The sequence below is a fragment of the Copadichromis virginalis genome, linkage group LG12, assembly GCF_057382275.1.
Source record: "Copadichromis virginalis isolate Kocher_CV1m ecotype Utaka linkage group LG12, C_Virginalis_male_GT1.1, whole genome shotgun sequence".
Taxonomy (NCBI): Eukaryota; Metazoa; Chordata; class Actinopteri; order Cichliformes; family Cichlidae; genus Copadichromis; species Copadichromis virginalis.
In genome coordinates this window covers 18,073,543-18,100,465 of record NC_140629.1, presented here as the reverse complement: position 1 = coordinate 18,100,465, position 26,923 = coordinate 18,073,543, and the positions used below count along the sequence as shown (strand labels likewise).

At 40.0% G+C, this 26,923-nt stretch overlaps 1 protein-coding gene across 1 annotated transcript in view; it reads right to left on the bottom strand.

Annotated features, from left to right (window-relative positions):
• Nucleotides 1–26,923, bottom strand: part of adgrv1 (adhesion G protein-coupled receptor V1) — a 116,681-nt gene that overhangs the window by 13,135 nt on the left and 76,623 nt on the right. Inside the window, exons 89-92 of the mRNA XM_085475126.1 lie at nucleotides 16,464–16,580; nucleotides 11,147–11,325; nucleotides 8,025–8,182; nucleotides 722–843 (exon numbers count right to left, since the gene is read on the bottom strand). Coding sequence (XP_085331252.1) covers nucleotides 722–843; nucleotides 8,025–8,182; nucleotides 11,147–11,325; nucleotides 16,464–16,580 — 576 coding nt within the window. The remainder of the gene's footprint in view (nucleotides 1–721; nucleotides 844–8,024; nucleotides 8,183–11,146; nucleotides 11,326–16,463; nucleotides 16,581–26,923) is intronic.

Sequence of the window (26,923 nt, the reverse complement as noted above, 5' to 3'; positions counted from 1 at the left end):
CACTTCCCATCCTTATTTCTTTTTTTGGAATCTGTAGTGGTGTGATGCAGAGGCATGCTTGTGAAAATGATCTCACTGTGCAAATATTTAAATATGTACTGGACTGCATTTAGTGGTAGAGTAATCTATCTTGCATTTGAAATATCTTTACTTAGCTACACTGACATCTGAAATACAGAACTGAGAGAAACAGAGGGAGTAAATAAACTATAAAAAGATGCAAACAAAGGGACCAAGAAAAGACAAAAATAAAGTGGAGAGATGGACAAACATAGCAGTGAGAGGCGTTGGTGAGACATGACACAGTGATAACCCTGCCTCTCTCTCTCCACACCTGAGGCACTTCTTACTCTGCCTGTCAGATACATCAAAGCTGGCCTTCAAAGTGAATGGACTTCCCTTCATCATACCTCTCCACCCCCCAACACACACACACACACACACACACACACGACACCGACTCTGCAGCGTTCTCAAATTTTCAGCTACAGCAACATTTAGCTCAGAGAGTAGCTGAAAATTTGAGATTAGATAGGTAAAAACAATATCTTTCATAAGAAAAATCAAACCTGGAGAAAGAGTACACACATCGAGCTTGAAGATATAAAAAGAAGTGCTTTAACTTTATAACTTTTAACTGTTCTCCAATTACAACAAGAAGAAAACATATGCACAAACAGGAAACAAACAAACAAACAAACAGAAAAGGAAATGATCTCACCAGCAGGCAGTTAAAGATGACGTAGAGGATGAGCATCCACAGGTACCTGTAGCCCATATGGAGTCCTGCCCACAACCAAACTAGGGAGACGAGCAGAAACAGGTAGAGGACCAGCGGCACCTCTGGAGCACAAGATAACAACAGGAACAGAATGAAAACAATATCAGCACTGTTGTTCAAATATATATAAGCCAATACAATACATTATACATTACAGCTGAACTCAGATTCTAGATACTATTTTATCTGTATGACATTCATGCACTTATTAATTTGAACATATTTGAACAAATGCATATTGCAGAATAACTACCGTACATTACATAGTAATTGATGGAGAATTAATATAGCTGCTGGTGTGTTATCATTTCTATTTAGATTCTCTAGTTTCTTGATATTAAACTATATATGCTGTGGTGTAATACTCATTCTTCCAAAGCAAGGTCTGGTAAAAGAGGAGGAAGGGGATCTAATTCAGGAGCTGTCTAATGAACCACATTTTACAACCCTAATACAACACTGATGCAGCGTTTCTGCTCCAACAGTTCTTTGACTTCCTGTGGTTTGCATGTGGATTTACGTGGACTCAGATTAGAGACTCAAGCAACAGTGAGGAGACATATAAGGGAGGGTAAAAAGCCACACACTCATACTTGAGTATGAGCACGCATGCACACATGCTATCAGAGCTGTACTCTCTATCCAGGGCTTAATCCATTCAGCATTTGGGATGCCACTAAATCATTTAGCTGCCTAAGATGGGCTGAAAATGATCTAAGAGACAGTGTGCACAATTCTTTTCTTTGTGCAAACAGGCAGCTGGTGTGTCAACATCTTCACATCAGATGTACTTTATATTTTAAGGGTGCAAAATAGATTGTCAAAATGGAGAAACATACGAATACTCGTCCTCATGCAGAGGTCAAACATCACACATTTACATTTACACATTTACCAAAGGGGGAACCTATGGCTTTTTATTTATTTTATTTTAAACTGAACCAAACAAAAAACAACCCCCAAGTTCTGAGAGTAACACTTTGACAAACCTTGTAACAACTGTGCATTGACACAAAGTGTACTGATCTCACCAATACGACTAAAAAGTGCATAGTTTAAAAGGTCTTCTTAGCATTTACTGCTTTTAGACCATAGCAGCTAGTCAACCTGCAGCCCACTGACAGGAATACATCCTGTCACCTCAGACTTCAGGATGTGACAATTCAAGAAAAAACCCCACTGAAGTAGGGACAGACTTAAGATAATTAAGTAAGTATCCAGTGGTCCTTACAAAGCAGAGAACATTTTACAAAGGGAGTGCACTTCATTATTACTTGCACAAATAATTCTCTTAACCTGCTTGTTCTTGCTGTACAAAAATGGGAGGATATCTGTTAGCCTGCTAACCAACACAAGTGCAATGCACTAGTCAAATTTGGACACTGTCAAAAGAATATTCAAAACACATCCACATTACCAGCACCACACCCATCCTCCCTGCTAAGTATGTTGCAAATGTGGGATCTCAAATAAAAACACTAGGAGTGCTACCACCATGAAATTAAGAGTATTGCACCATAGTGATGAGTTTTGCTTTGTTCAGACAAATACTAGCCTGACTCCTATTAATACTTAGCTAATATGCTGAGATAAACATCTTGAAATAATTGTAGGGAGAAGAATAGAAAAGTAAAAAAGCTAAAACAGTGGAGGGATTAAAGCAGGGTGTGACAAGTGAGTACTGAGAAACTTAAGCCTGTAGTCAAATCATCAGGTGCTTGCAGTTGGCAACCAATACCGATTTACAGATATACAGATATATACAGATTTTTAGCTAAAATATGGCTTTAACACATAAAGTGCAGGGTTATTCAGTGAAGTCAAAGTCAGATTTATTCATATAGCACATTTAAAAAACAACTGTTGACCAAAGTGCTGTATATTTAAAATAATCAAAGGAGATAAAAACATAGGAAGACATGACAAAATTTAAGAAAAGAAGCATAAAATGAGAAGATTTGAGTCAGAAAAAAGACAAATAAAAGTAGTACAAACTCATTCTGATTTAAAAGCAAAGGAATAAAAGTGGGTTAACAAGAAAAAAGGGGGTTTTAAACTGTCTAATGTTGGGGAGGTCCTGATGTGAGGGGGCAGTTTGTTCCACAGTTTAGGAGCAGTCACAGCAAAGGCCCGATCACCTCTGTGCTTCAATCTGGACTTTGGGACAGCTAGGAGCATTTGATCCGCAGACCTCAATGATCTTGCAGGAGTGTACCAGTTCAAAAGATCAGAAAGGTATGAGGGTGCTAACCTGTGCAATGGCTTAAAAACGAATAATGAAATCTTAAAATCAATTTGAAAACTGACTGGAAGCCAGTGTAAGGATGCTAGTATGGGAGATATGTGGTCTTGCTTGCTCTGCCAGTTAGTAACCGTGCAGCAGTCGGCTAACTGATGACAGACTGACGCCTGAGTAAACACTCAGGTATCAACAAAAATCGAGGCGAGATGAAATGAAGGCACGGCTAGCTCTCTCAAAGTCTCTGAAACAGAAGAATGGCTTCACTTTTGCAAGCAGCCGGAGATGAAAGAAACTGGTTTTGATTACAGTACTGATCTGTTTATGAAACATTAGATTAATAACTAACTCCACATTGCATTATCAAAGAATGTAAAAGACATTTTTATTAGGCTCACGATACCTGTGATGCTGTGTATGTGTGTGTGTGTCTTGAAGTGAAAAGTGCAGGGTCACAGAAGATAAACATAATAAATTTTACAGCTACATGAGGCGTAAAAGCTGTTTTTACGATGATTTGAAGGGAACATCAGATTCAAAATTACACTGTTGAGTCACTCTCCTTACAGTCTGCATGAAAGGTGTTATGTAGGACAGAGTGTACAGTTCTCTTCACAAGTAGGATGGAAACACAGGACACGGGCCCAGGTTTGCACAAAAACCCCTCACTTAGGTGCCACATCCACCACACTGTCATTTCCACCCTGCTCTAACTTCTGCTCCTTATCACATAGTATTTTTATTTATTTAGCTCTATCATACTTTTTTAGTGCTTTCTTCGCTGTTGGCCTTGGTCACGGCCTCTGATGCATTATTATTTCACACTTCATCTCGGTTTGCCTTATGTGGACAAACTGTCTACAAACACGTGTAGGTTAAATAAAAACAACTTTTTTCTATCTTCCATCTATCAATTTCTATCGTCTATCTTTCCCATTTCTTTCTTTCTCTCTCTCTCTGGCTTTAGTGTGTCTTGCACATCTGTCTCCATCTCCTCCCTCCCTGGTTAGACTTTTTCCAACCATGTAAGCACATTCCTGTCTGTGGACGGGCCAGAGCTCCCACAGTAAGAACAGGTTCCCAGAGCCGAGTTGAGACGAACTGCAAAATGCTGACTGACTGTTTGGCTTTGTACCACTAAGTAGAAGCAAAGAGCCTGTGTGGCTGTGCATGTGTGTGTGTGTGTTCATATTATGCATAAGCAGACATGAATTCATATGCAATCCTCTGCAAAAGCTTTGTGTTTCAGAGAAGCTCAATGATGTCATGGCTATCTTTCTTTCTGTACAACAAACACACGCTGCTTTCCTCCACAGGCAAGCAGACAGGCTCAAGTTCAAATTTGACCAGTGCAGCGTTCTTGGTGTGAGAAGACAAACTGAGAAGTGAGCATGCACAGAAGGAAAACAACCAGAAAGAAACTCGAGATTGTGCTAACATTAAGGTCACAGAGAAGTCACCAGCTGTAATAACAACAAGCAGGAGTAAGCGTGTGTTGAGTGCATCTAGTTACAGCTAGGAGTAATGACCAAAGGAAAAAAAATAATACTAAAACAAGATGATAAAAACAATCAGCTGTTAAAGTACAATGTCCAAATAAGGATGTGCATTTCAAGGCCATTACTAATAAAGATATGACAAATATAAGCATGCGCTTAGCATACAAATAAAGCAGCAACACTCAAACACACAAAGTAAATAAAACAATATTAAGTAATTAAACATTATCCATCATTTATTTGTGTTTCCATACTGCTGACCAATCAATGCTAAAAGTGGAGCCGGGGAACATTAAGTGCCATAAAACTGCAACAATAATAGTTATTCATTCAACTTAAAGTCTGGTCACTTGCGCAACACAAGAACATAAAGTCTTTCTAACACAAGATAAGGGTTCACTGTTGTGCTTCTGATATGCGCTGTTGTACCTTTTGTTCGTTTATTATTATTCGCTGCCCTGCATTGGCAGAACTCCAGACTTTCTCAAATCTGTTGATGGGGAGGAACATAAATGAAAGCCCACCAACGCACTTCCTTGATTTCACTGACGTCAGAAGTTCTGCTAAATTTCACACAGTCCTGTGAATTTTACATGTGCGGTTCTCATAATCTTGCATGCACGCGCGCAGGCATGCAGGCACAAACACACAGACAGACACAGATTACTTGTTAGCTTATCTCATCGGTTGTTGCTTCACTAAGGAATTTGAAAACATGCACATGGCGTTCATTGTCAAAATAGCATCAGCAGTCCAGCAGGTTCTGCACGAATCTCAGCTGGCTGGGAAAGTCAAGGTTGAGTTTACTCTAAGTGCTTAATATGAATAGTTATTATTTGGATTACTGCAGAAGCACACACAGAGCCTGCAAGCAGTGGACAAATAATAGGGATAATTATTGACTGTCATGATTGTCATGCTGCTGCATAGTGCAGGGTTCAGTTCCTGTTGTTTTAAGTCAACTCATACAACCTTTAAGTAATTCCGGGAAATGAGCAGAAGGGTAGCCTGTGTTTACAGCAATAAATATATTCTCCCATAATTGTTTTATTCTTCTTTGGACTTTAGACATATTGAGACACTGACAACAGCAGAGTACACTGCAAACACTGGAGTATACAATGTGCACTAAAGTGTGTTTGTGGGCATGTTATGTTTATATGTGCATGTAGATATGTACAATTGTGTATGTATGTCCAGTATAGGTCAAAAGTTTAGGCTATTGTGAATCATCACACATTACAGTATCATATTTCAAACATAAATGTTTGTCCAATTTACTCTATTTTCTTTCGCTTTCCTCACAAAAAACTGCTCATGTGAAGTACAAATCCTACAGGCTGGCCCTTTGCCTCAGCCTGGTTTGTGAATGAGAAAGTGCTGTTCCTTTTTGAATAATGCACACATACCTGCAACTCAGTAAAGCATCTACACTGCCTCAACACTCCTGCACAGTTTGCGGGCAAGCTGCTTGCCAACAAAAGAACTGGCACTAATTCAGGCTTGGCTTTGTCACCGGAGAGCCTTGACTGAGCAAAACAAGCTAAAGCCTGCTGATTCCCACTGATGGCCATTGATTGCAGCCCCGATGATCAGCAAGTAAAGTGGTTTGGCTGAGTCTTCATGTGTGGCCAAAGGGACTAACTGCACTGTATAAACAGAGCTGATTTGTACGGGTCATAAATCCATGATGGATGTGTGTGTGTGTGTGCAAACAAGAATTCTGAATAATCTACAAGTTGGAAATGTACAAGTTTGCACACCTACTACTACATTGTACTGATGGGTGTTTTTGTGTGTGCTAGATAACTGAAAGTTCGCACTTTCTGCAAAAACCCTAAATCTGTTTTTGTCTCCAGCAAACAGCAAACTGGAAAATAGGGGATGAAAGCTTCTGCCCAAAATAAGGGTATGTTGTTTGTAGCTTCGTTCCAGAGGGACATCCTAGTGGTGTTTGTACATGTCCACGAAAGAAAGAAATTGGGTGTGACTGAGTGTAAATGCAGATGTAACTCTCATGATCTCTTTGTGGTAACAGCAAGTGGTAAAATAATAAAATCTCTGCTTATGCATACATTAATATATTTGTGTGTGTTTGTGTGTGTAGTCACATATTTGGTTTTTACTAGAGATGGACCGATCCGATATTACGTATCGGTATCGGTCCGATACTGACCTAAATTACTGGATCGGATATCGGAGAAAAATAAAAAATGTAATCCGATCCATTAAATATCACGAAAGCACCTCACAAAACTTGCAACACACCCTAACTCACCTCAGAACGTTAGCACGTCGGAGCAGTATGCATCACGTGATAGAGCGGCTGTGGCATGCCGACCTGTCAGTGGTCTGGATAGCATTTGGAGCTTCGCTAGCAACCCGGCATTTCATCTCCGACAAAGTTATCCCAAGAGAAGTAAAGCAAGTGTGTAAGTCCATCTCTGAATGTTTGTAAAGCATTCCTGCGTTAAGCTTAACAAGCGACTGCCTCTCCTGCTGCTACTTCAATCATGAAACTGCTTAACGATCAGCTGATCGGCTTTTCTGTCGCGAGTCCGTGTCTCTAGTTTGCTTTTGGCCCACTTTGCACCAGAAAGAGGAAACCAGCGGATAAACAACAGCAGCACGTTTAAGCTTGATCAGCTGTTGTTAGAATTTATTTAATATTACTTTCTACTCGAGGATCTTTTTCTACGTAGCTGACGCTGGTAACTGTGCAGGGGCGGATCTAGCAAAGTTTAGCCAGGGGGGCCGATAGGGCATTAACAGGGAAAAGGGGGCACAAAGACATACTTTTCTTTCTTATTCTCATTTAAAATGTCTAGCTTTTAATAAATAATTATCTTACACCCAAAGTTTTAATTTGATGTAAAATGAATAGAAGTCAATTACTGTATATAGTAACTATTAAGTCTAATATATATACCCTAGTAAGCTATAGTACTTTTTCCTTTGGGAAGGTACCATCTGTGCAGTCTGCAATTTTGTTGAAGAAAGATGTTGAATCTATTTAATATTTCTTGAAAAATAATTGATTTCTGTGCATTTTTTTTCACACTGCATCAAATTAAGGTTGATTACGTCGATTAAGCATCATGAGGTGGAGCGTGAGGGGTGGTTCCCTATTTTTTATTTATTTATTTTTGTTGTTGCTGGGAGTTGGAACCCTATTAGTTAGGTTGCTTAATATTTATGCTAAGTACTCTTTAAAATACCAGAATAGGGAGGATGGTGTAGGTTTAAGTTTATTAGATTGATCAGTATTGCTGTACTATGAAATTTTTTTTTTGCATACAGGTATAACAGAATAGCTTTAGTGTAGTTGTTGTTTTAAACTTGAGTATGAACTTATACAAAATGCAGCAAGATATTTAAAAAACAGTTTTGTTTATTAAAAAACACTATATCGGATTCATATCGGTATCGGCAGTTATCCAAATTTATGATATCGGTATCGGTATCGGACATAAAAAAGTGGTATCGTGCCATCTCTAGTTTTTACCTGTGCTGTTAGTCCGTCCACGGTAAATGTCATCGTAGGCCTTCCACTGCTCAGTAACTTGGTAGATGTGGATGAATACAACCACCACAGCAACAAGACAGATGAGAGGCACCAGCACTGCCGTGCACAGAGCTACATAGATGTTTGGGATAAAGCACCTAGAAGATAAGGAAAATAAGATGAAAGACACACTTACAAAACTTACAATAAGCCATCTTGCAACTAGGAAAAAATCTCCAGTTGTCTGATGATTGCACTGAATTATTTTTATATTCTGCAAACAACTTCAAGTAGTTGCAGCAACAAGCGGGTTCCCCAGAGGTTGAACATGCAACATTCTCAACCTATGAGCTGCTTCTTTTGACTGCAAGGTGACTGCACGGGTTATCTGGTGGGAGGCAACTTATCTCCAAACAGTCAGGGTCCAAATCACACCAACTGCAATTACTCTCAGACAGAGTAGTGAAGGCTTGCAAATAACTGCTGTCTAATTTATAAAAGCAGACAGATTGGCGACATGTTGCAATTAACTTCTCTGCAACACATCTCTTTGGAGTGGGGGACTTAACATAGCTGGTTACCATCTGGTTGTATTGTAGTTATAGTCCTGTATAAGAGCGAAATGTTTGTCGTTTAGCAGTTAAATCATCATTTTGCAGCAACTATGTCACTATTTGTTATTTCTGTTTCTGTTGTGAGGTTCTGACTAGACTCTGAATATAAGCAGTTAATAAATATTGCTGTTTAATCTGAAATTTTCACACGGCTGCAATAATTTTGGCTGCTATTTCCAAACAGTGATCCTTTGTGTCACCATAGCATAAAGAACACATCTATCTCACAGATAACGTCTGGAAAAACTGAAAATATTAAACTGCTCTATATTTAATTTAATTTAATCATAACGCAACTCTTCTTTATACTTTGTTGCTTTGTGACACATCGGACACAACCACCGATAAATCCATTGGCAATTATAAGAATATATATCCATAGGGGTCACGTGATTTCCACTGTTCATCCTTTTTAACAGGTAAAGAAGAACTTTCTTTGGAGAATTATTAATGTCAGTAAGAAGTTGGTACTGTCAGTATTATACAGTCTATCTCTATGCTGTTTTCCCGGTGAACCTCTTGAACTACCGTCTCAGGATCTTTCAGGCATGTTTATCTTTATTAAAGAAAACTGCGGTTTTCCTCTGGGAAAATCAACATCCTTGATATTTGTTGCCAAACAACTAGAACAACACTGATGTGACCACAACCTTTTCACAAAACACATTCACGCTCTGGTTCGGTGGGAGCATCAAATCAGACAGGACTTCTGCATGTTTGAGTGATTGCAGAAAAATAATTGGATCTGTCGTAGTCACAACATAAGATGAGCTATGCCAAATAAAGCGCTGGATCACCATGTCACAAAAAGACAGCCGGGCCCCTAGTCTAAATACAGTGGAAAATGGACAGCTGTACTGTTGGGGCCTTGCTAGGGGGATGACCTCTAACTATAGTGAAAGTCTCACAAGGATGGGAAATCCCAGGGATTCCTGAATTGAATGAAAAAAAAACATTACCCAGGGGTCTAACGCACCCATTTCTTAGCTTGAGAGAAAGAAAGTTAATCATGCCTTTTATGGAGGGTTTTCATCCAAAGGCTGCTGGGATTTTCTTTTAAATGTATACCACAGTAAGATCCTATGTTACCACTCTATGATAACATTTTTACTTAAATCATGTGATCACAAGACCCCATGTTTGGAAGATGCAACTTGAGACTACAAAAGGGTCAAAATATTCATGAGTGTAATCAGTCTCAAACTAGACTCATTCAAAACAAAATTTAATGCTGCTGAAATGTTTATGACCACTTTTGCTGAGCAGTTGTCCATGGGTGGTGAGAGAGGATTCAATGTTAAAGTTGGCTTTTTGTTTTCTTCCTTTTAAAGATGTACAACATATGATCCACAATAAAGATTAAAAAAGGCAGAAACCACAGGGACATTACAGTCACTCACTGCCTCATAATGTGATAACCATCAGAAGAGAGAAATCCTTAATATGCTCAATGCACATAGCTGGGGTTAAGTACAAACTGGTCTATATGAAAGACAATGTCCCAGCACAACAGTGATGGTAGAGGCATGGAAATGGTAACTTTACACCGTTCTGCACTTATTTATCCATAAATCTCCATATCTCTCTACTACAGCGTGAGTATAGTAGTGGAAAGCAAAAAGACAGAGTAAAAAAATGTGCTCCCATAAGCAATTAAGTCTAAAGGATACAAAGTCTATTGACACAAGGTGTGAGCTTAACACTTTTGTATGCAAGCAAGGCGAAACTGAAACGAGTGGTGAGAAAACAAGAGACTAGCTGTTAACACCGAAGAGGAGAGAGCGAAGGAGAGAAACAGAGCGAGAGAAGGAAAAGAAGTGAAAAGCTGCCTTATGTCCTCAAAGAGGAAGGTGTGCTCCTGGGAAACTGAATACTCCTCTATGTTCTTAAATCTCTCCTGTATGCGCTCACTGTTTCACACTCCCATCCACAGGAAACACCCACAGATACTTGATCCCAAGGATAACAGGCACACCTTAGACCATTGACTTATTATAGATGTGGTTTAGGAGTTTCAGCTTCATACTTCTTTGACTATTATTGAACATTTGTTCACAAATGAAAGACATGGAAGACGGATGCACATAAAGACACGGGCAACTCACCTGTGTTGGGACCTTTGTACGTGTTTTTTGTACACAGTGATTTCTTCTATTGTTTCTGTGCTTTAGGTAATTTAAGGGAAACAGCTATATAAGGCTCTGTATGGCGCGATTTCTCAAAGACTCCACCTCCGAGACTGAAGTTTTTCAGTGTGGGGAGAGGCATGCAAACAAACATGAGACGTTCATTCATTCAGTCATTTGATTGGGCAGGCTCACTGGCTCTGTTTGCTCTACCTAGTCTGAAGTGGAATTTCCCTAAGCTTAAAAAAGAAACTGAAATCACTGTAAACGACTCATACCAGTTTAACAAATACTCTCCTAAGTGTACTTACGATTCACTGGATACATGCCATCAGTTCAAAAAGACCACTTGTGTGTGTATTTACATGTGTTGCTAACTCACACGTCGCCTTGCACCAGTCCATATACTTCATGTATTTTCCATCCAAAGCCACCAAGTAACACGATGACCAGGACGATGATGACCAAAGCAGGAAGTCCCCACCCCAGGAGGAAGTAGAGCAGGTATCGGCGTTCTGTGTGCTCATCATTCATCACGAGCACTTGCCAGAAGTTCACCGCCTGAGAAAACAGTTTGAGAAAACAACTTATTCACGGGGATATAAAAATAAAAAAGTAACTTTTACAGACTATGAAATGTATCTTAAACTTATCGCAGCACAATAAATAAAAGGGGGAGAAAAGGCTCGACATCTTCCCCTTTGATGATTTTTAAACCTTCCTCGGTTGTGTGCACATTTGGTCTTTATAGTCAGTAAAACACAAAAACACACAAGTATATCCATCCGCATATCACACCCAAAAATATCTATGTTTGCTTAGTTATCTAGAAGGCTTTTATAGTCTCATCTATCTGCTTTACTAAGCCATCCACTGTTGCATAACTGGCTTATGTGAACACCTGTTGACAGCAAGCAGACGATGTCTTATCCTCATGTGAAGCACACTAACACTTCATTTTCTCTTTCACATTTCGCTCATATATGGTGCGTTACGAGCTGTTTTACAAGCTTTAAGCCATCTAACATACATAAAAAACAAAAGTCTATAAAGTATTACATTTGAACATGAAAAAAAGGAAATGCTATTAAAATTTATGCAACAGGTCAACAGCTGTAATGAATAACAGCTGATAATGTCTATCTGTTTGCAAGCACTTGAGCAGCACATTTGCAAAGAGGAAGATGTGATGCAACTAATGACACAAGGTCAAATGATGTTGACCTCTCCCTATGATTACTCTGCTCAACCTCTACCGTAACAATATTGTATAACCACTGACCCAAAAAGACCTTGCTTCATAACCACACCAACATGAACACAAACCCACAAACACAGATGCAGCAGATGCAGCAAACAAGACTGTACGGTTCCCATTGTGTAACAGCTCGACTCCCCTGAGATAATACAATGATGTCAGTCAGATTCAAGAAGTGTTATTCACTGGCTGTGAGAAAACTGCAGTCATTGTGGTACAGTAAAGGGATTATGGGCAACTTTGTGCTGAGCTGTTGTTTTGCAGTGGCTATATCACTCATGGAGCCACAATAATAGGTTGGCTCAATCTCACCGCAGAAAAAAATGCAGTATTTTTTAAATATTTACTTGCAGTTATGTTTGATTGTGCAGATCATGTTGGGACTACTTCACCAAGTTTTTAGATATGAGCTATATTTAGTTTCCACAGTGCAAATAAAGCCAAAACCGCAAGTTACCACTGAAGGTAAATACCAGTTGTAAATTGGTCACATGAACCATTGGTGTTGTATTAAAAGTCCCAAATGACTGGATGACTAATTGGCGAGGAGACAGGACAGGCATTATCACATAAAGATATTATTTAGCAAGCTAGAAATGTGTCATCCTGGCTTCACTAGCTAGCTCAGGAAAAATCCCAGAAATCCTAATCCATCAGGATTAGGATTTAAGACTTTTTTAATAATGTGCAATTTTTAGTAAGCTGATGTTAACTGCAAACCTCTGCATTCAACACATAGCTGCTCTGGACAGTGGCCACATTATTGTGTGTTTTCAAGCTTTATGCCAGTGCATATTCCCCTGATCAGGTTTTGGACGTGCCCGTTCTCACTACTCTCAATTACACACACTCACACTGCTGTTATTGATTCAGGTCTTTGTCATGCCCTGAGATGGGCTGCTGGCGCCCACTCATATAAGCCACTTATCTGAAAGCAGCTACCTGATCTGAGGGAAACTTGAGTGGTGAGACATCACTGGGGTCAATGCAGAGATGTTGGTGAGGATGGAAGGGTCTCGGTTCCCCGCATCAGTGAAAGCCAAGGTGGCGGTAATATTTTTCTTGTCAGCTACATTCACAGTTAGAGTTGACATTTATGAAATAACAAGATATTTTTTGAAGGGGTGTTAAAGAACAATGCCATGGTCCTGGCCTTTACGTTGTATTACTTTTTCTTCCTCTCTTCCTTTTGTCCTGCTTTGTTTGCCCGTCTTTTTTGAAATTGTGCTTCTAATGAATAACACTTCCTTACCTTTGTAACATATCTGCCTTTTCTATCACACAGTCTGGCTCTCTATTTAAATTCAACCTTAACGAACAGGGCATGTTATGAAACAAAACAAATCTGTGAGTGAGTATATAAATAAACCAACAAAAGCCTAAGTGTTTTTTCTTCATGCTTCATTAATCCTCCTATTTGAATTCTTTACAGGGTGAATCACTGTTTGTGTCCTTCACTCGATCCAGTCAGCTGTTACCCTACTAACTACTACCATGTCTGTCTAAAACCAGCTTGCACGTCACAACCAATTTTATTTGAGCTCCAGATCTGCCCATCCAAATTCTAACACTGCTTAAGCCACATGAAAGCCTTCGGCCTGAGACTTTATCCCTTAAAATCTCCCAGAAGTCATAGTAAACAATCAGATATGAGAAAAAGCCCACTGCGTCCAACACCTACGCTGTTGCATGGTTCCAGTATTACCCTGCTGTGGTCAGCTTATGCCACAGCTAATCTTATAATACTTTACCAATAACATTATTACATACTATGTTCCCTATGTAAACACTGGTTATGTTCACGTACGCATGTCACATGTTACAAAAGGTTGAAGATTGATGAGAACAAGGCAAATGTTATGCAAGAGAAGGACAACAGGTGGGAAAAGATGGGTAGATGGGGAAGTTCATTTAGGGATACCATTCCTATTGGTAACATGTGTCTTATGTGACGGTATTTTTGTTACTGTGAATTCAGTTTGACTCATAATAGCATAAATTGTGATTTATGATGGTGATAAATCTCATTTCCCTTCTTAAAAAAACAAAAAATGACAACAACTGAGCCTGAGCCTTCAGCTTGATTGTCATCAAGTGGATTTAAGATTGTTTGGAAGAATTACACAACAAATACATATGTATGGCACAGACAAATAATATAGATAAAGTTATTGTCTAATGTCTGTCAAATCTATTTAATCAGGTTATATTTCAAAAATTACAAATAAATAAACAAACATCCAAGGATTTCCTGTATTACGCAACTACCTTTGTTTCTTTGCAGTTCAGGACTCGTTAGGAGGCGGATTACTTAGGAAAAGGATTTATCACAGCAGCAGCACTAAAGCTGCTGATGAAACCTCTCCCTGCATTCCTTTGCTATTGCAGCAGGTCATAAGTCATCAATAAACTCTTTCCAGGATTACAACTACAATTACAATGCACAGATGTATGTTTACAGTCTTCATGTTCCTAAAAATCCTGGGTGGCTTTGGTGTTGACCAATATAATGCAAAGAAAGAAATAAGAGAATAAGAAGGTCTTGTTAAGAAAGAGCTGTTTAGGGTCCTTGTAAGGTATTATAAGGTGATCCTGGGCAAAGGGCATGCCAGTGCAGTGTACTGGTAACTTTATGACTGCCCCAGTAGATGTGGTAAAACAATCAAATTTCACTGCCTGTTGCACATAAACCAAATGCCATATGTATGAAATAAAAAGAAAGAATAGGAACCTTGGCAATGCCAAATTATGAGATAAAATAGGCAGGAGGAAGGTGGAGAATCATATTTAAACAGACAGCACAGACGTCCCAAAGGACCTAAGCTCGGTCATTCTCGACCACAATCGGTTGCATGTCCCATTTTGACTTCAGCACTTCCAGGCAGTACTCATGGCAGATGTTTCTATATGCTATACTGGCAACTTGGTTATGGCGTCCCATGCATACCCTGCCTGCTAGCATCTTTCACACTGCTGTTATGTGCTGGATTGCCTCAGGGGCATCTTTTTACAGCCTGCATCTGGGGTCTTGCTTGGTGTGGTAGATCCCAGCTTCTATTTATGTTGTGCTCCGAGCTTGATCCTGTGCTGCGATGATTAGTGCTTCTGTGCTGTCTTTCAGTCCAGCCACTGGTGGGATCTCTGGATCCAGCCACTTCTTCTATCTGCTGGTACATACTGTGCAGGGGCCTGTCCTTCCGTGATGGTTGTTCTCCATCTCCACTTCTTTCTTGGGTTTCTATTGCCTGAGGTATTCACTAAGCACATGGTCTGTTGTGGCTATTTTCCGTAAAGTGTCACAGTGCAGGATTTGGGGTGAAACCCACCATATGTGGTCAGGAGCCTCCTTGTCTTCATGTCAGTGGCTTCCTTTGGCCAGTTTATTATCCCAGCAGGGTATCTGATCATGGGCAGGGCATATGTGTTGTTCTTCCCATTCAGCGGACTCCTCAGGACTCGCCTTACCCTCTGCAGGTACTTGGTGGTTGCAGCTTTCTTAGGCGCCTCTTCGTGTTTCCCATTTGCCTGTGGGATTCCCAGGTACTTGTAGCTGTCCTTAGTGTCTGCAATGTTGCCTTCTGGTAGTGAGATCCCCTCAGTTCTGAGTATGTTCCATCTCTTTGTTACCATCTGCCTACACTCCAGTCCAAATGACATTCACATTCACATGTTATTACTATAGATCCTAGTGTTGTGGATCAGTGAATCAATGTGTCGTTCACTATTGGCATACAGCTTGACGTCATCCATGGCGCCTGATGATTGTTCTATTCCGTAGTTGGTATCTGTAGCCAATCTTGTCAATGACACTTGATGGTGACATGTGCTATAGGCTTGAAGTTGGCCTCTAGTGTTGTTCACCACATCCCCATTGAGTTCCTGATGAAGGCTCCAAACTGTTTTGCCAATCTGGTATTCCTTGCCAATTCCTTTTTGTGCCCTGTTTATGTATTGAGCCATGTGCCACTATGATGTCTGACAGGAGCTTCCACGTGGTACTGAGGCAGGTAATTGGATGGGACTGGTCCTTTCTGGAGATCCTTGGGGATTAGGACTGTTTGGCCTTCGGTTAGCTATTCTGGGCGTCTCTCGTCAATTAGCAGAGTATGCCTTGGTTCTTTGGAGCGGTTTATTCCCCTGGCTTCTGTCTCTCTGGTATACCTCTTCAAGTGAGGTCAGCTGCTCTTGCACCTAACGCTCCTTCAGTCATACTTGGTACCCAGTCTTGGGTGACCTGACGTCCTTTCTCCCCCTTGCCGTAGCACATGTGTTGTATCTCATCGATCTTCAGTTGTCATAGCAGTCGCTTCTTCCAAATGTTGCTTACACAAATGCAAAAGGCAGTTACAGAAAGATACATTTTTTCCACTTGTCAGAAATCAAAAGTGTTTTTTTTTTCCTCCTCACATGTATCTAGTGTTCACTGTGAACCTATCATTACCTGTATGAGCATCCAAAAGAACTGACTGAGATGGAAATAATGAGAGAAGAGCGCCAGAGTAGCACAGCTGTCCTCTGAAAACACTTGGCCACGGAAAGCTGACACCAGGAAACAAATCTGCAGACAAACATGATAAAAAGAGAAACACACATTTGAAATAGTTTAGTATTGTCTTTAACTCAACTTTTCATCCTTGTGACTATAAAGACAAAGCAACAAGTTTTCATTTCAACTACTGCATATGCAGATTTTACACAACACAGTCAGATTTTGCATGCCTGCCAAACTGACACCCACACAGGCTGAGTGCAGTGTCAGCAGTCCACATTGAGCATGAGGCCATTTATTGCCTGTTATATAGTGTATACATTTTTAAAGAAGACTGCAGGACTCTGATATGCACACCTCCCAAAGAGAGATATCCCATCCTGCAGACCTGTTACATCACCTTGCAGCAAGCTCTGAAGGCGGAAGGAAAAGTAAAAGCATCTACAACACTGATAAATATGTTTTGTCATATCGTCCTTTCATCCCACACGCACACAAAGAATGCAAAAATGTGTGGGTGATGCACGTTACAAAAACAGCTTGTGGAAAGTGTGCATATGTGTGTGTGTGAGAGAGAGCGAGCAAGAGAAGGCAAAAGAGACAGCAGCAAGGGAGAGCGAGTTTCATAAGCATGAATGCAATGGGGCAAAAATGCAATCTATATGATTAGAGGCAGGATTGTGTCGAAAACCCATGAGGACAGCACAAAATACTGCTGCTCTGTTGTCCATCAGAAAGTTTTATTAAACTCTAGTGCCAAAGCGGCCGGGTGATTGTTACATAACCTGCAGCCTGTCGGATCACTGCCAGTGCCATGGACCAGATAGGGGGTGAATGGACGACAGCAGGAGTTGAGAGTTGTGGGAAGAATGATAACTTGGTCTCAAGTGTTGCCTACATTTTCATTATTGTCAACAAACAAGTAGCAAAAACGGCTTTAGGTAATAAGAAAGGTGTCTGCTGAATAAATTTCAATTTTAACTAGCATCTAATCTTTGAGTAATTAGGTCTGACTTTAACAGTCACAGTTTTTACAGATCAGATACCAGATACAGATATCTACCTCTCTGAAACACCTCAGTGTATACTGATACTACAATATACATTATATATAGACCGTGCGCTTTAGTAAGCCAGTAGCACTCTGTGGTTTCATTGATTTCATCACGTCAGTCTGTACAGTTACCGCATAAGCATGGTGAAACCTGTTTTCCAAACTCATCGACCCACAGCTTATACTTGTTGCTTTTTAGATGACACCACAAATACTGCATGTTTAAATAGGCTGACGTCATGCAGTCACTTCTCGAATGTCTATTCTTTATAGGTTTTCCACTGAAATTTTGGTCGGTCATATTTTCTAACTTTTTGTTAACCTAGGAAATCCCAAAATGTCCATTTCTGGATTTTCCAGCACTTCCCAACCCTGTCTGCATCCTCTTGCTGAGCGAGAGGAAAAGTCAGTCCCTATTTTAAGGAAACTAAGAATCATAAGTCACTTTCTCATTGGTACACCAAGCCCTGGAGGGTGTGTATGTGGATAGGATGGCATAGGAAGGAAATTCGTGCATGAGCTACCAGGAATGATGCCTGAATCAACAAGCTGTTTGGGTAGCTTATGGGAAAAAACAGGGTTAGGTATTTTTAGCAGAGTTATGCTTATGTCGTCTAAAAGCAAAATGATGGGGGGAAATTACCAAATGCTTAAAATCTGCAAGATATAAAATCATGAGCCAACGTGATGTAGATATATGCACCAAGATTATAACTTTGAAAAACCAAGCAGAGTAACAATAAATACTAAACATTCTCTTTAATGTGTACTTCAGTTTATCAGCAGCTGTGATAGCACAGGTAATATTGTTTTCACCTTGAGTGTGTGAGTTTGTATGCATCATCATGGCAAAATTGGAATAGATAACTTTTTTTTTGTAAATAATTTAGTAGGTGCTTACATGTTGAGACATTGGAGCTGTGATTGTGTAGCTAAGATGTTGCTTTCGCCATTTGTATGGACAAATGATGGTTCAAGAGACACCACAGAGGTGATTCAAATATCTGGGAAAAAACTGCAAACGTACAAGATAAAGTCACAAAACTTCACAAGTACGTAGCTGGAATCGAAATAAACAGCCTGCTGGGAGATGGGTGTGGCCTGACCATAGGTACTAAGCAAAAAGTGCCAGAGCAAGAAGGGCAAGAGTGACTAGAAAGTATAATTACCTCGTGTAATAACGTGAGGTCCAAGGCCTCACTGGCATCTTGGCTATGTTCATTGTAAGAGTTTCATGATTTTTTAGGTCAGATTCTGTGTCCGTTTCATGAAATAATACAGCTTTGACCAATGAATCCACACAAGTTTACCATAGCCTTTTGTGAAATAGCTTAATAGTCGCAGGAAGTGAACCTAATGGCAGGCGGTGACAAAATGACAGGTACAGAGAAACAGCTATGTATGGGGGAAAGGCAAAGGACTGAAATGAACATATGCAGTGCTTTGAACATGTAACTGCCTCTTAGAAATGCACGAGGCTCTGTTTTTGTACTGTTCTTGTTCTCAACAACAGAAGCGAGGTAAAAGCAACCACTCTGAATAAGTTAAAGATTTGATTTGATTAGAACTCGTCTGTTTTTTATCTGCCTTGTCCAACAGGCATTCAGTAGGTAGTAGTACAAACAGATACACACAAGCACATGAGGAGCAGGCTCTCTTTTTTGCTTTTGTTCTCACTCTATTGTTACCACTCAACAGGGACATATTAATACATCACACTTCATATCATGTGGTTGACAACTAACTCTTATGTAGGGCACTGAATCAAAGTTAGCTAAATCTGTCACGACTTGCTATGGTATTGTTCTCCGTGTTTTTGTGTTAGGTTTCACTTCCTTCGGCTCATTTTCCCGATTAGTATCTGTAACTGTCCTTACACCTGCTTCATCTCCCCTCGTTACCTGTGTATGCATATCTTGTCTGAGTCTCCCCTTGTCCTTTGTTTCATAATCCCTAGTGCTTGTGTGTTTTCTAGTTCCACGTTTCCCAGGAGATTCTTCGCGTTTGAATCATCTGCGCCTGCTTAGTCGCTGTCTATTTTGTATTTTAGGTGAAGAGTTCAGCATTAAAGCTGCTTTTTGAGTTCATGTTCTTTCTCCCAAGTCCTGCATTTGAATCCACATCTTGCCTGCCACACAGCCGCACCCTGACGCTTACAGTGTTTTAATCATTATGATTACTCCCCTTATTATGTGGCCAAAGAAATTTTATTAAACTTGATGAGAGGAGTGATCATTTGGGTAGTAGTCACTGTTCAGATGGAAATCTTATAATGGGATTATAGCCAACTGTCAGAATGGTAATGAATCACTGGTTACATTAAACACAAACTATATTTATATTTTTTAATAGGATGCCTCTGTTACAGGGCTCAGTTTGTCATGGATAGCTATAACTAATTAGCTAACAGAAGTTAGCAAAGAAGGTATGAATGTCATTGTTCAGTCCACTCGCAGTGTGACCTACCAATATGGAATAGGTTGGTAGAGTAAGGGGAAGTGACAGGTGTGGACATGAAGTTTATCAGGTAGTTTATAAGCTACTGATCTGCTTTTTGTCTCCAGGCTCTTTTTTCCCCTATTGTGTAACAACCTGGGAGTCAACCTGTCTAGACCCTCAGGCTATAGACTTATTCACAGCCGACACTGGGAGGTGATACAGGACTCTAAATACAAGTCCTGTCAGTGAAGTCTGTGCTGTGTGTGTGCTTGCATGTTCTTGTGTCTGATAAAACAGGAATCACCAAAGCTCACACACATCCAGCTGTCCTGGTAATCGATTGCCCCAGTATACAAAGATACAATTCAGGCATGCAGTTTTTTTCCACAACATAACTGAAAACAAGTAAATAACAAAGAAAATTAGACAGAAAATAATACAGAAGCAGCTCTTCATCCACAGACTTTGTCATCAGACCAATGACGTTGAGCTTCAATAACTATTCATTCATCGCTTTGGCTAAATTTCCAAGAAATGTCAGAAAGCCCCCATTTGTTTTGTGGCCTGGAAGCACCCCATTCACTGCTGTTATTGTGCTTTGTTTTGTTCCTACTGCCTTGGGAATAATTTTACTTTCACTGGACAAGATGTAAACACATTTTTGTATTGTATAGGGGGCGATCATGGCTCATGAGTTGGCAGTTCATCTTATAATCAGAAGGTTCGAGCCCCGGCTCCGACAGTCTCAGTCGTTGTGTCCTTGGGCAAGACATTTCACCCGTTGCCTACTGGTGGTGGTCGGAGGGCCCGGTGGCGCCAGTGTCCGGCAGCCTCGCCTCTGTCAGTGCGCCCCAGGGCAGCTGTGGCTACAATGTAGCTTGCCATCACCAGTGTGTGAATGGGTGGATGACTGAATGTAGTGTAAAGCGCTTTGGGGTCCTTAGGGACTAAGTAAAACGCTATACAAATACAGGCCATTTAACATATTGTAACAAACTGGCATAAAAATAACTAAATGCCCTTTTTCATGAACTTTTCCTGGCAATCTAAATGATACCGACAGCAACATCGTCAAGATAAAGACAAAAGAACACATAATGTACAGTGCAAAATGCCACCAAAAACACATATTTACTTGTTAACACGACAAAGGAGAAATCCTACAACATCAAACTGCACAGAGGCAAAATATTTAGGTGCTGTTGGCTGCAGCTCTAATACTCGCAGTGAGTGTGCAGCTGATCGATCGCCCTGTATGCTGAGCTAAGTGTACTAGGATGGCTAAAAATAGAATCTGCCATATGCATTACATCACTGATGGAGTGGGGTCTAAGCTGTCTGCCAGAGTATCCATCTCATATTGTGTCCCGAAACACTTAACCTCTGCGTTCCCCTGCTCCTCCACCTCCAGCTTTCCTCGTCACATCTTTTTTTTCCCCTTCTTCCCCCTTCTCCCACCCCATCCGCTGCTCCACCCTTCATCCCATCTCCCCCTCCTCTTCTCTCGCCTCCCTTCTCCTTCACCACCCCCTACTCTCTAACAGCTACCGGTCTGATCTAGCTGGCTCCAGCATCAGCCTGCACCCTGGGTGTTTCCTCTTATGCCTTTGTTCAGAAAGAGCTTAAGAAAACAAAAGGGGAAAAGAAATATATAACGTTACCACTTCACTCTCATTTCCACCATAATTTTCTCACTTACCGTGGACCAGTTTTATTTCTCTAATCGCAATCATTCATACCTCCTCATCTCACAAACACCTCTAGAATATGCAGAATTACATCAGAGTCTTTGCATGCTTCAGCCCCTCAATGTGCTGATACATATAGTGCAGCCAGTTGCAAGAAACAGGTGACACAAAAGTGGCTGAGAGGTGGGTTAGTGGGCCAGTGTGTGTTGCAAAGAAGAAGAAGCGATTGAGCATTTGCTGACATGACGCAGCTTTATCAAAATACTGAAAATGATTCCTCCTACTGTCACATTTTCAGAGTAGCACTCTTGCTTTTTTAAAAAAAAAAATGAAACTATTTAAGTATTTTTGCAACTTAAAGCCTCTGTATGCAACTCACAAAATCACATATGCTCCCAACAAATCTGATAATGATCAGCTATTTCAAGTGTGCTCAGTTGCTTAAGGTCTGAGGGAAAAGTAAAGTTCACAGGTGTTTTGGGTTGAATCTTTGGTTGGGACATACTTGCTGAGCCAGCTGTTAGCAAATAAACACCCACCCTCTTTGTTCTGTTTCACATCCAAACAGCCACAACGCTGCAGCTACTTTTGCTTACGTGAGGACAGACTGCAGTGCTGTAATTGGATGTATGTGATTGCACGAAACAGGAAGATGATATCAGGAGCGTCCGCCGTGTATTTTGGGATCAACTGATATACTGTATTTCCAGAATAAACAATAGTGTGAGAGCCTGCAGGTCTCAAGCTTTCAGAGGCAGAGGTGATTCAGCAATAGGGGACAAACTCAAAAGCTGTCAACAAATTCACAGTGTCATTAGGGTCATTATTTAAAGTCTGGGGAATGTGGAAATCCAGGCTTGTTTATGCTGTCTCTTTGACTTTGTGAAGACCCCTCGTCCTTATATTCACACAAAAAGTGAATGAAAAATATCAATAGATATCAATACATAAACAATCTACTGATACTCTGTTGAAACTAACCACATTGTTGTTTTTGTTATTGCTGGATCTTTTTGTCACTGCTTATTCTATACTCACACAGCTACCAGCAATAATGCTAACTCCTCCATACAGAGGACTCAATAGTACCACCCACATGAAGCAGTTTTAGCTGCATTCCTAATAGGCCTCCTCTTTCTCCTATTTAGTCTTCAGTCAAAGAGCCTCAGTACTGCTGGAAACTGAAGCTGCTTTTGATCTCAACATGGCTACTTTTAAGAAGTCTCTTGAATTTGTTTCTTCAACATCTGGTGAGAGGAAATCTGGAGACCAGACAGAAGACTCTCTGCAAGCAATGGGACGGACACACACACACACACACACACACACACACACACACACACACACACACACACACACACACACACACACACACACACACACACACACACACACACACACACACACACACACACAGCTATAAAAACATTGTAACCAGCTGTTCAAGGTCAGCTCCCTAAGCTCACACACTCAATGGGTCTACTTTGCCCTACCACAAACCTCTGTGTGTTCCACAGTGCATTCATGATGTGGGTGTGATTCAGCCCTCATACTGACTTCTTCAGTTTTCTGCCATGGTTTGACCAGTAAAGACATTTGCTTTATGTTATTCTGCATAAACGGATGAAATGTCATACAGCAAAACATCAAGGAGGCTAAAATATAGGTCAAATTGTGTTCTATTCACAAATGTTGAGAAATTCTCTACTACAATCATTCACATCTGATTATGACAACCCCGCCATGAACAGTCTTTCCACGCTTACCTGCTTCTTCCAGATTAGCAATATTTCTAAGGTTTGGGATAATTGCAAGTCTAACTACAGTGATCACAAAGCCTGCAGAAACCTACACTGACCTTCTTAAGCTGTTTCATTCATTTCCGTCTAACAAGCCATTGATTAAGAAAACTGATTGATCTGGAGCAGTCCTCAGGGTGTGGCAATGGCTGGCTGTAAAGCCAATCAATTTGTGAAAAACTCTGGATAAGATATTGCTTGCTCCATTCATGCTACTCCTGCCAGCATATCTATCATATACTCTACTTTGGTGTCTCCCTTTGTGATTTAGACTTAATAAGACCAACTGCTGTGACATCATGCATTTAATAAAGTCTCAATTGGCCCTTTCTATCTAACTCAATAAATTATGACTAAACAGGTTGCTTGGACCTTCAACTTAATCTTCTAGTTGTAATTTAACTGGGGGCTCTTGTAATTTTTGCAAGGTACTTGCAGATTGCTTGGATATAAACAATATCTTGACTGCACACTTTTTAACTAGCAGTTAAAATTCTGCCTAATGAGGAAACTTGTTTACAACTTGCATTCCACAACAGGTGAATTCATTCAAAGAAAACTGAGATGGAAATGTGAGTCAAACATGTTCCCTCCTGTGCCTGTGAAGGATTTTCTGTGGGCTTCAAAAAGCTCTAGTCATAAAAATGAGCAGAGCTCAGGGAAGTCATTGATCAGAAACTTCATTCACCGCTGCTGTTGAACTTGGCTCTCGTCATGGAGCTATAGTGACCCCTACAGGTTATTGCGATGGGGGTTTGGTTGCTCAGCCAAAGTTTGTAAGGCAGGGGTTATGTGTGTATATTGGGGGGAGTGGGTTAAATGAGTGGGTCACTTCTTAACAAGATTGCAAACATTTGTGTTTATATCACGTACTCCTGTCTGACCATTTCCATGATCCATGGACCATGGAACCCTTTTTTTTTTTTTAATAATATGAGTTTTCATCATTTAAAGCTCAAGTTATTAAATCATGTTCAGGAAAATACTGCAATTAGACACACATTACAAACAAACTGCCAAGGCAGACTGATTACAATCTCCTGGTAACCCAAGAACAAAAGGCCTTTATATAGATATGTCTCAGTCTTTTCAGGAAATATGCCGTTTCCTTCCTAAGTTCATTATTTTATGACTCACTGAGGAAGTTGGGTGGCTCACATTTTCTATTTCGGTCCATTGAGTTAGCAAAACAGAGCTAACTCTGTTAGCTCTGCAATGAAACTGCAATGAACTGCAATGAAAGTTTGTAGATTTTACAAACTTTCATTGCAGTTTGTAAAAACTACAACAGCTTTAAAGGACTCACAAAAATGTGTACTGTACAACGTGGCAGTAGCAGAACCATTACTGCGAGTCTGCTATACGTGACAACAACAGGGAGACATCCTGCTCAACTCAACCTAGAAAACGTGTGCAAACATCATGCTGGAATGGCCTCAACAGTTTCGGTGTAAACACTTTTCTAAACTTCCAATGTTCACTCAACTCAACATACAAAGCTCTGCCAAGACAAGCTGTCAAATTCCAAAAATAGAACAGATGATATTGGGGACTTTGACAACTGTAGGCTCCCACTTTGTTTATCATTCACAGTGTCAACAGTCCTGATGGCAAACTGAATGACTCCACATAATCAGGTTAAAGGTGACTGGGGAGTTTAGCAAGTACATTTCTAATCATTGCATTTTAAATCAGCTTGCAGTCACAACACTTTGGCCTTAAATTTAAAAGGAGCTTGCGTGACAGAAAAACATATTTACAGAAATGACAGTAACTGCAGAATAAAACAGGCCCTTGACTTAACTTGCCACAGGAGAGTCTATGCACAGACGGTTTATATAATACCTTTAACTGTTAAAGCAGGTAATGAATGTAAGTTTTAGGCAAGAAAGTTTTTAGAACTCAGTTTTACAGTTGTCCATAAGAATATACTTTCAGGACGTATCACAATTATTATTCACAGTTTTTCAAAAAACAAAAAAAAAAACACACTCAGAATTAACTGCTTTTGGGACTTGCTCTTGGATGCATCCTCTTTTTCACAGCTACCAGGCAGGCAACTGTAGAAAATGATCTACTGTGACTTTTAGCTTTATGTGTAAAAATACAAGTTCAGATGCTTCTAAGGTCACCATAGCCCACTTTCAGAAAAGAATTATATGTAACTTTCAGAGGCTACAAAGGTTAGACTCTCTGAACACAACATATGGTTAAACAACCACTAGAATTAATCCATTTGCATTGCTACATATTAACAAATAAACAGGCACACATGCAGCTAGAAGATCAAAAACACAGATATGTAATGTCTTTTAAACATATGCAAATGCAAAGTTAGTAGTACTTCTGCAGTGTAATGCAAACGAGCAGTAAGCTGTCTAGAGTGCAGTTTACTTTATCTGCACAAAAAGTCATCAGTGATGAAGATAATCAGGCTACAATATACAGCGGCGTGAAAAAGTGTTTGCCCCCTTCTTGATTGACGTATTTGTCACACTTACACGTTTCAGATCATCAAACTAATTTTAATGTTAGACAAAGATAACCTGGGTAAATACTAAATGCAGTTTTTAAATGATGATTTCATTGATTAAGAGAGAAAAGTTATCCAAACTTAACCTGTCTCGTTAAGTTTAAATCATTAAATCATGAATTAACTGTGACTAAGTTCAACTTCAGTAAAAACACTCTGGCCTGATTACTGGCACACCTGTTGAATCAAGTCCCAAACCCCTTAAATCAGGGGTGTCAAACTGAAATACACAGTGGGCCAAATTCAAAACTGGAACAAAGTCGCGGGCTAACGTTAATACTTATTGAAAAAAAATCTTCCTCCAGATATAAGAATGAATCTTTTCTTATGGACTCAAATAAGTTTTGCTGGAAAGCTGAATATGGAACAAGCAAAGCTTAATACTAAACAATATATATATTAGCTGTATAATACCAGTAGGCCAGCTCTAATAGTAATTTGGTATGGCTTCGCGGGCCAAATGTAATTAGGCCAAATTTGGCCCGCGGGCCAGAGTTTGACACCTATGACTTATGGCAAAGTTACAGTCTCAATCTTATTCTATATTTTTTCTCAGTGTCTTCTTGAGGGACAGTATGTGTATATGTGTACGTGATATTTAATGAATGTTTAAGTGCAGGTTATTGTGCAGACTCAGCACTGAGCATCAAAGAGTTGATTTGTAGTGTGTCACATCAGTGTGGTGGCAGCTGTCCTGGCAGCCATTTTTGGAATTCCATAATATACTATGATTCATATTAGTATGATATGTGAACTGAACTTCAGGTAAGAAGTTATGACCTGCAGGCTATCTGGGTCAGATATAAACCAAGTTTAGGTGGAGTTTATTTTCGTTATGCTGACTTTTTACAGTCAGTTACAACAACTCGTACTGCGTACTAGCTAGCATGACGTAGTTT